Consider the following 13,498-nt stretch of genomic DNA (forward strand, 5'->3'; position numbering starts at 1 on the left):
TAGATTTTCAGGAAACTCTACTGACCTCTAAAAAAGTAATTCAGTGAACCTGTCACTAATAATTCCATTCCTTAGCTACCAGTACAGAGTTTAATCCAAAAATTATGAGCTAGGCCCCTTTTATCCCCAAGGGAGGATTTCTCTTTTTTTTATCCATGTTGAAAGGTATGGGTGCGTGTGCAGTGTGTTTAAACAGGGTTTAGTAGGTTTTGTGCTTTGAAGGCAATATAAGCTTTTTCTAAGCTCTAAAGACTTTAAGGCTCTCACTATAAATCAGATATTATATCTAAAGATACCTTTTGCTTCTCAGTTTTCTGTCCAGAATCATGAAACTGGGCAGGATACTGGTATAAATCCTGTTACATATTATTGTATTTCCAAGGTTTTGAGTAATTCTAGGGTAATTGTTGTACCAGCGCACACATACCAATTTTGACAGACAGATGGGAAGTGTTTTCAATTCTCTCTAGAGCAGGGGTGGTCAATATATAGCTCTCCAGACCTTGTTGGACTGCAACACCCATCAGACCTAGCCATTACAGTCAGAAGTGAGAGGTGAACGGAGTTGCAGTCTTTCAGCACTTTGGAAAGCCACGCATTGCCCAGGGCAGTTCTACGTTGTTTGCTTGTGGCAAACTAAGAAAGGACCATTTGGCTGGCTATCAGGGAGTAGCCATTTGACACTTGGGGTACATGCACGGTCATTCTGCATTTGATGAAGAGTTGGTTGAATAGCTAATATGCAGGGTTTACTTCCTCAGTCCATTAGAATTAGCTTAGGGCAATACGGGATGCAGTAGTTGTCACCTTCTGGAGTATTTCTGTGAAACAGAAGAAGGCACGCTGAAACTGTCATTGAAATAGTTGATAGTAAAAGCTCAGCATGCAGAGACAGATGCAAATTATTTTGTCTGACATCTTCAACGTCACCAGTGTGACACCAAATGTACTTTTTGAAAACTTAAAAATATTTATTCTTTGTATAATTTATATTCCACCTTTTCTTCTTGTTGTTATTGTTATATGGCATCAGGTTGAAACCAACTTATAACAGACCTAATAGGGCCTTCAAGGTAAGTACTGTAGTGTTTTTTCCAGTTCCACATCCCCAGTGAGTTTCCATAGCTGGGTGGTTATTTGAACCCAGGTCTCCGGAGTCGTAGTCCACCACTGTATCCACTACATCATGCTGGATATTCCCTCTAGCGGCATCTAAAATAGCTTACAACATGAATTTAAGAATAGATGCAGTTACAAGAACTCACAATAACTTGCAGTATTTAAAGTACTATAAAATAAATTACCATATGAAAACAAACACAAAATTAACATGATTTAAAAGCCATTTAAAAATGCAAAAAGAAGTTAAAATCTTCCATTAAAAAATACAACACCCACCTTCTCCAACTACATATGTATGAATTGTGTGCCGTTAAGTCAGTTCCAACTTATGGTGACCTTCTGCATGGTTTTCAAGGTACAGAATACACAGAAGTGGTTTAGCATTCCCTTTTGGGGGGGTTGCCTTGGGATAATGCAGCTTGCTCATGGCTACACAGGCTGGCTCTTATTACGGGAGGCACAGTGGGAAATTCAACTCCCCACCTCTTGCTCCACAGCCAAATACCTAAATCACTGAGCTATCCAGCCAGCCCTCCAACTGTGTAGCTACATATAAATGTACTAGTGAGAAGTACATCACATCTTATGTAAAGTTACCTCTAAGCAAGAGGTATCTTCATATTGCTTTTAATCCAGTCAAAAATTTGGGAGACGGGGCAACCAGTCAGATTCTTGACCGCACTGTTGGATGTGCATACCTTCCTGCAAGAGGTCATTCATAACCACTTTGCAGGGGTAACACAGCATACCACCAGACCAGGTGGGCAGAATGTGACTGGATTATGGCTTTGGTGTATGTGGTCCAATTGCTATATTTATATAGTAGAAATATTGGGCTAAATCTATTTTACAGTCCCAATTCAATACAGACTATCGAATCAGTAGAACTCACATAAGTTCTGACTTACCAAGTTCCACTCATTCAGTGAGTTTGCTCTAGTTTGGACTAATAATTGAGTTCAAAAATTAACATAATAAATATACTTAGCTGTTCGTAATTTTAATTATAAATTAGGCTGCCTTTGTTGAATAAACAAAAGTACAGTTGTTGTTGTTGTTTAGTCTTGTCCGACTCTTCATGACCCCATGGACCAGAGCATGCTAGGTCCATGGGGTCACGTACAGTAGTGGTTCCCAATTTTGGGTCTCCAGATGTTCTTAGACTAAAACATCCAGAAGCCTTCCTCACTAGCTGTGCTGGCCAGGATTCCTGGGAATTATAATGCAAGTACCTCTGGGGACCCAGGTTAGGAAACCCTACTGTAGGAGCAAGGAGTCTGCCTGTTGACTTGATAAGGGTGCTAGAGGGTTCTTTTTACTTCTGTTGCTTTCCACAGGTGGTGGTGGTGGGAAGTTCCCAATATTGCTCATTAAAAATTGACATTTCCCTATTTTGTTTTGAATACATTATTTTGGTTAACTAAATATTTAATATAATTAAGAAACTGAAGTCACAGATTTGTAAATAAGTTTAAACACACATTTATGAATAGTTAGAGATTCATATCACTTGTTTCTGTGAGATAATTGATGCTTAATCAGTAAAATAACTTTTTTAAAGGAACATGGTTATATTTACACACTATTTTGAAATAATATGTGTATTAATAGTTGCCCTCTAATAATTGCAGCTAACAGCTTTTCATTTCCCATAAACTTTTCAAGAGTGTCCTATTGAAATTTGACACATGCTTCTGAAAGCATCGAATGTTAGATCTCTAAAACCCAGCCAGGGATTTATCTGCAGGCAGAAGAAATTCCCAGGCTGCCAGCCTTTTGCCAAGAGACAGCTAAAAAGCATTGTCTCCCCATTGGAAGAGCTGTGTTTGGGCAGTGCTCTCAAAACTAAGCAGCCTAGTGAATAAACATTTAAATTTGTGCTCAAATAACATTTTTCACCTCTTGCCTTGCCTGTTTCAAGCCTCATTAGTGTGTCAGTGAAGCTCAGATGAGATGAGACCTTCTGTATGAGCTATTGCAGCTTCAGTTTACTCAAACCACTTGGCCCTCTTTTGTATGGAATGAAAGAAAAAACACCCAGCTTAGTGCTTATTTCATTTCCCTAAGCAGGAAGCAGTGTAGGTGCTGTATAAAGGCAGCTATTACAGCCTTTGGCGTTGTAATTCTCACGCATCAGCCTCCCAGGTCGAAGCTAAATCTGTTCATTCAATAAAAGAAACATTTATAAGAGCTATATACATTGCTTAAGTTGTTCCTGTTGTGAACACTCATAGCCTCCTATTCTTTTTATTTGTAGAAAAACCCAGCACAGACTAATTTTAGATCTCTGTACAGAGATGGTAATGGTTTTCTTGAACCTTTTTTAGTTTTGGTTTTTGTCTTGTGTGTGATCACATGGGCATATAGCTTTTGTTTCAGACTGCTTGTACAAGCTACTTTTCAGTGTTCACATGATGTAAGAGCAATAATGCTCCAGCTCAACCCAATTCCAGCTTAAACTGGACCTTTTTGGTCCAGCAGTAAGGCTACTCTTTTGGAGGGGGACTGGAGATGAAAGAGACAACAAATGGAAGGGTCGCTTATAGGGAGATCGCTCCCAGCAGAGTGATCCTTTTTCGTACAATCAGATGTAATCTTTTCTCTTCCTAGTGGTTCTTCAAAGCTTCAGGACTTTCCATGACCTCTTTTTTTCCCAGTGACTTTTAAAATGGCTGTCACTTTCAGAATTTGCTAGAGCTGAGATTTGGGAATAAATGTCAATAACAATTAACAGGGTGGAACCAAGAAATGTTGCTACCTAAAACAGAAGAAATGGCAGTCCCTCCCTCTCACGTGAAGGCAGATACTGCATGAAGCCAGCTGAGTTATATTTGCGCATGTGGTAGAAAATCCTAGTACGTCTCCCTCTCTTTGACAGTACGTATTCCCCAGATACAAAAAGTGATAACAGATTGGACTGAGTTACTTAGGATCTGTTGTTCTTTTGTAATGCTCAAAAATCTGCTGCTTGCAATAGCTGTGCCATTCTACCTAATGGTTGGACTGGGATTAAGTACTAGCTCCACTGTGGTAGCGATCCTTCTCTCCAGCTAGAATGGACAATTAATTTCCCAGCATTATTTCTAATAAAACTGGCCATCAGGAGGCAGGTGGTGACTTCTATGGTGTTTCATAGGCAATAGTACTACGTAATTAACAGTAATGTGGAAGGATTTATTAATATACCTACTTTGCACAATTTATGATACGTTGTGTGTGGCTATTTGCATCATTTATCATAATTATGATGATGGATTCTTATATCATCTCTTTCCTTGGCTGCTTGTAAAAATAGCCCAGCCTGAAGTGTTTGTGTGTGCTTGTCTGAGTAGGTTTCCTGATAGTTGTAATTCATAATGGAAGGGCAGCATCTGGATAATGGAATTCATATGAGTATGTAGCTTTGCATAAATGTTAGTACAGCTGCACTCCAGTGTTAGTCATTTATTATCCTGCATGTTTGTAGGCTCAAGCAGCGTACTCGAAGTTACAAACAGGCATGTTTGAAACTGCAGTTTAGAAAGTCAGGCTCATACAGCTATTAAAACTGTCATGTTTTCATCAAATATGAAAGGTTTTGATCAAGGCACACTCTTATAATGTTGCTGGTATCTTGTACCCTTTTCTACTTTTCTTTTGTTAGCCAAAATCCTGTTATTAGTGTAATAGATTGCATTACAGTGGGCCCATTGAATCAATGAGGGTTTGATGAGTCAACTTCTCTATAAGTTAAGTTTTAAAATGGTCCTAAAGTAAGTTGCAGTTAGAGTAAGCCCATTTCAATCAATGGAATTTACAGAAGAATCAATTCATTAAATCCCCATTGATTCAGTGAGCCTACTCTAGTGCAATTTACTGTACTAAGTAGCAGGATTTTGGCCATAGGAGCCTTGAGGCACAGTGGTTAAACTGCTTTACTGCAGCCAAAACTCTGCTCACAACCTGGATTCAATCCTAGGTAGCCAACTCGAGGTTCACTCAGCTTTCCATCCTCCTGAGGTAAGTAAATTGAGTACCCAGCTTGCTGGGCAGGACAATGTGTGGCTTGCATAATTCCATTGTAAACTGCCCAGACAGTGCTTTAAGTGCTGTGGGGACGATATATAAGCAGCATGCTTTGCTTTGCTTTTTTCTTCTTCTTTCTATATTGGCTATCTGGTGAGATCCATGTGTACAGTTGTCTGGCTGCTGGAAGCATCTAGTTTTGATAAACAGATTGCTGGCTTCACAGAACTCTTATCAAAATCAAATTGACTACATAATTAGAAGTAGAAGATGGGAAAGCTGTATCTTCTCTGCCAAAACAAGGTCAGGAGCAGATGGTGATACAGATCACAAACTGTTAAGGTTCACACCACCCTCTTTTTTATTGTTGGGTTTTGGGGAATTTTTGAGTGTGCTTAGGCTACCTGTCAATGCTAATAAAGCTGTCATTGGTCACCTGTTGTATCTCATACTAAGCCACGGAACTGCATGTTGCGAGCAGGGTAAGGTGCATGGGACAAGAATCCACCAAAGCTACACATTCCTTGCTTACAATCAGCTGATATATAGAATTTGACAGAGACCAATCTGTTGAACAGACTTTGAGGTTTGATTGAAACTTCCCAGGTGTGTGTAGAGTTCCTTCCAGATTCAAGAACATACATAAAGAATTGCATCTCTGTCCTCTTCCATTGCCCATCTGCCAGTTTTTCCAAGATGCCCAAGTTCCTGTTCTTATTTTCGTGAATTTATCTACATCTCACTTTGCCTGTTGGCTAAGATCCAGCACAATGCTGAATTGACTATCTGTCCTATACATTTCTGCTAGTTTTGTATTCTCAGGAGGTGCTTTAGTCTTTAGGCATCTGTCCAGAGGCTCAAAATGAATACAGTGGTGCCTCGCTTAGCAATTGCCTCGTTTAATGATGTATTCGCTTAGCGATGAGTTTTTTTGAGCGATTTTGCGCTCCGTTTAGCGATGTTTCCTATGGGGAAATTTCGCATGGCGATGTTCGGGACCTTGCATCACTTAGCGATGACAGTTTAGGTCCCCCTGTTTTGCTTAGCGATGTCCGTTTTTGCTATTTTAAGTGTGTCTTAAAATGTTCAAAAACTGTTTTAAATGCTTGGGATCGTTAGTGCACCTTGTAAAACCTTTGCAAACTTAATTTGGCTTTGTTCTGAGTGTTCGTTAATTTTTGGTGAATCCCCCCCCCCCATTGGAATGCATTGAACTGTAGATTTGACAGCAAACCTACAGTTCAATGCATTCCAATGGGGGGAAAATTCACCAAAAATTAACAAAGACTCAGAACAAAGCCAAATTAAGTTTGCAAAGCTTTTACAAGGTGCACCAACGATCCCGAGCATTTAAAACAGTTTTGAACATTTTAAGACACTTTAAAAATAGCGGAAACGGACCTGTCAAAATCATTGAAATGCATTGAAACCTATTCAATGCATTCCAATGGGGGAACTGCGTTTCGCTTAGCGATGTTTCCTATGGCGATTTTCGCTTAAGGACGGTAATCCGTTCCCATTGGAACGGATTATCCGGTTTTCAGTGCATTCCTATGGGAAATGGTGTTTCGCTTAGCGATGTTTTCCCATAGCGATGTTTTTTTTTTGAACCAATTAACATCGCTAAGCGAGGCACCACTATAGCTAAACAACCAAACTCCCTTGCAAGAGATTGTGCTCCATAGTGGAGCCTGTAGGTGGTCAATGTGTTCAATATAACAAGTGTACTGCTGAAGGATAGAATCTCTCCCTCCCTCCCATTAACCTTGCCTGTCAGGGTGGAAAGAGATTGGCTGTATTAGGATGTAATCCAGACTCCAGGATAGGCTGACTGTGGTGGGTTTGGAATGGGCATAAGTCCTTTCTGCCGGCCTAGCCCCTGTGCTGGCTGATGTCACATCTGCTAGCACAACTCTGTGCCAGCATAAGATCAGCTGTCAGAAGGGCCAAAAAGGGGAGTGGAAGGGGAGGAGCTGACTTTCACCACATCCAAACCCTGCTCAGCTCAAACTTTGCACTCTTTATGCTGGCAAAAATTATGCTGGGAAAATAGTAGTCCTAAGTAATTTCCAGCGCCTGGATCCCAATGGGAACTCCCAAAATAATTAAGGCCCCAATCCTCCCACTTCTCAGGAAGACACACTCAGCTGGCGTTCGGATACAGCACAACTCCCAGTCAATCAGAGCACACCACCACCAGTATACAACACACACACACACACCGTCCTGGGAAGCCTTCACTCAGATGACAGCACATGTGTCATAGGGCACTCTCTTCCTCTCTGGCTCCACAGCACACACACGTTGCATGGGAAATGGCACTTTGCACCACAGAACACTGAGCACAAAAGTATGGATTTAGCACAAAAAACACCCCAAAGGAGATACGTTCTCCTCTCTAGCATTTCTCTGCCTAGTGTCCTAACAGGTGGAGCTTTCCATCAGTGCAGCTGCCAGCAACAAACACCCAGAAACCTGGGGCTTCTGGCTCCCAACAGCACATCCTGGTAAGTGAAGGGGAATCAAGCCATGAAACGGCAGTGTTATTGTTTGAGACACGTCTCTGGGCTCCTCACTTATGTCTGCAAAGGCTGTGGACTGTATTTTAAACTTCTCATTCCCAGCAGCTGGACACAAACATATTCACAGGTAAGCAGGGCAAGAAACAGCAGCCCCCTTGCCGGGTAAGTAGACTCCCACTGGGCAGAGTGGCTGGAAGGGTGCATGCGTTAAGTCACATCTTCCCTTTGCCTTTCTCATGGCATGCTGGTTTCTCTCTAGCAACAAAAAAGTCTTGTACTTCCTTCCCAACACTGTGCTTGGTTACCAAGTAGAGTGCAAACAGTTGGGCTGGAAATCAAAGACCCATTCCCACCTGTGTCCTCTCCCTTCCATGCTCTGCTAGTGCCTTGCCGTTTTCCCTTCTCCCATCCTTTCCTTATTTCCACAGGCAGATGTGCTACTGGTGGAGCTCCCAAACCACTCAACCATGTGTGACTGCAGCGAAAGATCTGCCTGAGCCTTGCACTTGGCCGGTCCAGATAGCTATGCATCAGGTGTAGCACAACCTGTACACATATCCCAGCTGTCTGTTCATTTTCTAAGATACAAGGGAGCTCATGAGGGGAGATACCAATGCTATTTTCAAAGCATCCAAGAATTGTGGTCCCTCTGAACCTGCTCAATAAATACTATTTACAACAACTGAATCAAGTTTGTTCATTCTTGTTATTACACAAGCACATTCTCATAGGGATGTACTGTATGTTGCACAAAAAGGGGGGTAGTTTACAAATCTCATTTTCATTCATAATGATGGGAAGGAATGCATGGCTTGCCTTCAAATGGGGGCGGAGTGTGAAGACAAATGAAGAAGGCTTTGCTATCCAATCATGGGCTGGGGAAATGGGTTGGCAATGGGAGGAGGCTTTGGTGGCTGTCCTGTCAGGAGACTGAGGGGCCTGGGATGAGAACGGGATGGATATAAGCTGTCCCCCCCCCCCCCCAAATCATGAGCCAGGAGGCAGGGGTGTGGCTGGGATGAATTCACGCTGACCCCCCCCCCCCAATCATGAGGCTGAGGGTTAGGGTTAGGTGAATTGACAGTGGGAGGAATTTGAGCTGATCCTCCAGTCAGGAGATGGACAGGTTGATAGTGAAATGGATAAAAGCTGCCCCCCTATCCTGAGCCACAAAGCTGATGGGGTGGGAGGGACCCAGGCTGGCCGCCCAGTCATGAGCAAGAAGGGAAGGGAGAGCTCAAGTGCAAACCCTGAATGTTACCCAACTAGGAAAGAGAGCGGGAATATAGACAGTGAACGGGCCAGGCCTTGAACTGTAAAGTAGAGTTGTGTCAAATGGACTGCAGCCTATACAATCCTGGGAAAGCACAGGAATTATTTCCTGAAGTACAACTCTGCACAGTTCTAGTCACTAACCTTGCCTGTAATCATGAATTGGGGGAGAGGGGAAAGGGAATAATGCGAGGCCATCTCGCAAAAGGAGGGTGGCATCACATGCAGAGAGGTGGCAAGGAGCAATCCGGTGTCATATGCAGATATTTGGATCTGTGGATAACAGCTCTCCAGCTCCCAAGAAATTGGGGAGAGGGCGAGGCTGGCCATGGTCATGCACCAGCTTGCTGTCCCTCATAGTCCAAAATATGTATGGGCCACACCCTGCAACTGTACCTCTCGAGGATCCTGGCCCAGGGATGCTTCTCCCTCACATTCAAATTGCACATGCAGGGTTTGTGGCTGATAACAGCCCCAGCATCTAGGGGGATATTACACTTCAGGGCCCAGGTATGTTGCATGGCACTCACTAGCGCCACTTTTGACACATTTTCTTTTCTGCAGAGAAGGTGCCCCCCCCCCATGTTCTGCCTACAATGGAAAAGCATTTTCAAGATCCTAAAGGACTCTGTCGCCATCCTGTTTTTTTTTAATGTGCTTCATTATAGCAGCTGATGCATCCAGGAAGGTCCTCAGGGTACAATGTCAGCAGGACGGGCTGCATAGGATAGCCTTGATGACCTGGAAAGAGAAAACATGGCTCGGCATTAATAATGGTCATTCCTATCTCCCCCCATTCACCACATGCTGAACGTAACCAGCCACAGCCAGCAGGCCAGCTCTCCAGCAAAGCAGACTTGATGCCCTAACACCTGTGCATTGTGAACCAATCCTGGCATAGTGCCATTCATATAGGTGAAGACTCCTTGGGCATTGCAGGTGACCATCACATTGATGGGATACTGGTGATGTCTGTTGCGACACACACAGGCCCTGCCAGGAGGAGCAGGTATGCTCACAAAAGTTCCATCAACGCGACAAGTGATGTGCAATCACATTAAAGGCCTTGGTCACTGCCAACTCTTCCTTGGTAATGGGGAATTGGATAAACCGCTGGCAGTGGTGAACCATGGGATCCAAGAAATCACTGAGCCCTGCTGGTGGAGGACTGTGACACACTGTGGGACCTGCCCACATCCCACGGGAAGTCTACAGTGCTCAAGTAATGCAGACCCAGTAGGGCCTTCCATAGAACAGGGATGCTCCACTTTGACTGAAGTGACCCCAAGGAGCTGTGGGCCAGGCATCAGACACAATTCTTGGATGCATATCCCACTGAGATGGAAGACCCCAATACACTCTGTGTCAGGGTAAGACTGGTGCTCTGTGGGACAATTCTGTAGGTTTGCCATTGAGACTGACACTTTTGCTGGCCATAGATGTATGCAGCCAGTATTGCAATGTACAATTCTGCCTGCATTTGAGTGGTGGTGGTGGGAGTGGGACGAGTGCCATGCCAGGACTGTCCTCATTCATGTTATGCTGCTCTCCTGCAGGAACAAAAAATTGGGTGTGGGGAGTCTTTGGGTTTGTAATACCCTTTTTCTGAGAGAGCCTGGCTGATTCGAGCTGTATCAGCAACAAGGGTACATTCCCTTACACTGCCCTGTCAGGATTGCCCCTTAAGGACCCATTCAGGATTTTCACAGCCCATTTATGCCTCCCACCCCTGCCCATCCACCCTTGCAATCCACCTCCTGGTGTTGGCGGGTGGCATTCCTATGAATCCGTTTTCGTCCAGTCTGTCTTCAGAAGCAAATTGTGAATTCCTGACCGTCTTATCTGTTCTTGCCCTCCTGCATGGTCTTGGCTTGTTGGATGAGAGGTGACTTTCAGGGAGGGGAGTTTGCCCAGAGGGGATGATGCTTCCAAAGAGTTTATGGATGCTGCTAAAAAACATATCACAAGCAGCATGAAGCCACCTGCCAGCAGCAGCAATGCCTGTTTTCCACGTGTGTGCTTTTGGGACTCAGAATGGCTAGCTGTGACAAGGCCATAGCTGAGTAAGTCAAGCCCTCAAAAAAGAGGGAGCCCAACTGGCAGGCACAAGAGAAAGCAATACTGTTTGAACTAGACACTCAAGACCATGAACTAGTATTTAAAGCCTGGGGCTGGGCCGATGACATGAAAGGAAGAAAAGGTGGTTTGATGTTGCCCAAAAGATCATTGAGTTTGGCTTCTATCTTTCCTTGCATGCAAGAGATGGAACAAAACATATTCGGAACTGTGAAAACAAGCCAGACAGTACATCCATTCTGGCATGTGACCCAAGAAGTCATTGCTTCCAGAAGAATGTGTCTTGGGGGACATCATCCCTGTAGCACAGACATCAATTCACTTGGTTGTAAGTATCTATTTGGGTGAGGAGAGGAGGAACACTTCTTCTGGAAGTGTGCCGATTGTTTCCCTTTGCATTTGTACTTCTCTTCTAGATCAGCCTGAACTTGCAAGAGATGCTAGTGAGGAGGGGTCTGCATCTCTTCCTGAGCCATCTCAGTGACTGGCAGACAGAGCGGCAGAAAACCAGCAGCAGACGCCCCCTGGCTGCCCTGCCAGTGACAATGTCATTGCGTGTGGGGGAACCACCTGCCCTGGATGTGCCACCAGCTGAAGGGACACGTTGCAGTTCTGCATTTTGGCAGCCATGAAGCACCAATGTTTGCCATCCATGTCAGTTCTGATGGTGGGTATGGATCCATTTTATGGGTGTGATGGGAGGGCTGCTAGGGATGGAGGCACCACTCCCTTCCACCAGGGACTTTCTGGGGGACTGACATTGCTTGTCTTTTCCTCCAGGTTCACTGCAAGTAAAAGGGCCTCCTGTCACAGAAGAGATGCTGCATACATTGGGTATTATGCCTGACATCCATCTAGCTGGCCAGCCTGGGGCTTGTCTGAGGGCTTGACTGAGCCCGTAATGTCTCCAAGTCAACTGGTCTGGAGCCAGGAGGTGCTTCTCCCCACGAGCACAGTGACTTCCTGAAGGGTCTGACGCTGAGAGTGTTAGCCTGGGCAGCGGTGCTGCTGTGTCATTGCCCAACTACTGAGAGCTGTGGGTTGTCTGAGGAGGGGGTTGAGGGAAGGACACCTGAGATGAATGATGAAGAGATGTTTGGCAGGGAATGTAACACAAGCCAGCAGCCCAAGGGAGCAGCATCCCATTGCAGCAGCAGAGAAGCTGCAGGGGGTCAGGAAATTGGGTGAGGATGATCTGGTGTTCCATCTGCTGGCCTACAGCCTGCACAGTCGTTGCCCCAGGATGTGGCTTCCCTCTGGGTGACTGGAAAGGGACCAGATATGGAGGAATGCAATGGCTTCTTCCCAGGAAGCTGCCACCGCGCTCAGCAGAGCAGATGCTGCACATGGCAGCTGCTGTGGAGTGTCTGTACATTACTGTGGAGGTGGGCTTTAAGAGATTGCATGAGGGCGTTGATCAGCTCCTGCGTGAATAAAGACTGGGAGAGACAAGATGCTGTTGGAGTATACAGAGGTGGCCTCCCTCCTTTGTGATGTGCTGCACTCAGCTGGCAGTGGATCTGTAGTGGCTCCTGGCTCTACAACTGCAGTGTCCAAGAGCAGAGGTGAAGGGGTTGCCTGGCTGGCAGCCATCAGCACGAGTCCTTGGGGAGAAGGGTACTGGGTTAGGCTAGATTGTGCACCTGCACACCCTCTGTGAGCTGCTGCTGCTGGTGCTTTTGGATGTGTGGCTCCTGATTGGCATGGTGCCCTCCCTCTGTCCTTTCCATGGTTTATGAATGGGACATGTGCAGGCAAGTCTTCTGCTAGAGCTGGCTCTCCTTCTTTGGCAACTGAGTCCTCCTGCCATGTAGGACACTTGCATGAAGGTTTGCCATGCCTGCTTCTCACCCCATCACTTGCTCACTGTGTACTCTGCTTTTTTTTTTTTTACATCTAGCCACCACATGGCAGCTCCTTTTTCATTTGGAGGGGTACCTGCTTTCCCTTCCTTCCTCTAGTACCATCTCAGACTTTCTGTGGTGACGCTGGCAATGTATGTGTCCCTTCAAGCATTTGGGGATAGGTGGTTTTCAGTGGGCTGCTGCCCTTGGCACCCTGATCTTTTGGGTTTTGTGTACATTTCTTTCTGCTGATCAATAAACAGAAGTCTTCTTTGGCTGCCTGCTGTGGTTCTCTCAGACTCTCTCTCTCTCTCTGCTTAGCCTTCTGGCCACTGAGTGCACAAACAGATGCTGCAATGGGTTTCCTGACAGCTGCTGAAAGGGCTTGCATTTGGGGGGAATTAGCACTCTGTACCTTTAACTACCCTCTCCCTCTTAATTATGCAGCTGGACTTACCTGCTGTACTGGATGTAGCCTCTCATTGGCTAGCTGTTCTGCTGGGTGGAGTTTAGGGCTGGGCTGGCTGCCAGCTCCTGATTGGTCATTTGTCCGCAATTGTGCCTTGCTTATGTTTTTTAATTTCCCCCCCCCTGCTATTTTCTCCTTAGGCCAGCTGATGTCCATCCCTCCTGAGCTGAGAAGGCTTTGAATACAAG

General features: G+C 45.1%; 2 protein-coding genes and 1 long non-coding RNA gene across 7 annotated transcripts in view; 2 read left to right on the forward strand and 1 right to left on the reverse strand.

Moving 5' to 3' along the window:
* Window positions 1-8,336, forward strand: part of FAM177B (family with sequence similarity 177 member B) — a 54,013-nt gene extending 45,677 nt beyond the window's left edge. The window contains exons 6-8 of one of the 3 annotated variants that reach the window (XM_072990761.2): window positions 5,081-5,121; window positions 7,530-7,634; window positions 8,078-8,336. In XM_072990761.2, the coding sequence (XP_072846862.2) occupies window positions 5,081-5,121; window positions 7,530-7,634; window positions 8,078-8,189 (258 nt within the window). In that variant the 3' untranslated portion in view covers window positions 8,190-8,336. The remainder of the gene's footprint in view (window positions 1-5,080; window positions 5,122-7,529; window positions 7,635-8,077) is intronic. The other 2 variants (XM_072990766.2, XM_072990770.2) reach the window with 2 other exon arrangements.
* LOC144585798 (uncharacterized) overlaps window positions 1-13,498 on the reverse strand; it is a 338,116-nt gene that overhangs the window by 159,978 nt on the left and 164,640 nt on the right. The gene's annotated exons all lie outside the window — the stretch shown is intronic.
* The window catches only part of DISP1 (dispatched RND transporter family member 1), a 116,731-nt gene that overhangs the window by 29,635 nt on the left and 73,598 nt on the right, over window positions 1-13,498 (forward strand). Inside the window, exon 1 of one of the 3 annotated variants that reach the window (XM_072990671.2) lies at window positions 11,904-13,498. The exons of the other annotated variants lie outside the window; for them this stretch is intronic. The gene's annotated coding sequence lies outside the window, so the exon portion shown is untranslated. Of the gene's footprint in view, window positions 1-11,903 lie in introns of those variants that run through there. 3 annotated transcript variants of the gene reach the window in all.

The sequence above is a fragment of the Pogona vitticeps genome, chromosome 1 (assembly GCF_051106095.1).
Source record: "Pogona vitticeps strain Pit_001003342236 chromosome 1, PviZW2.1, whole genome shotgun sequence".
In the NCBI taxonomy this organism is placed as follows: domain Eukaryota; kingdom Metazoa; phylum Chordata; class Lepidosauria; order Squamata; family Agamidae; genus Pogona; species Pogona vitticeps.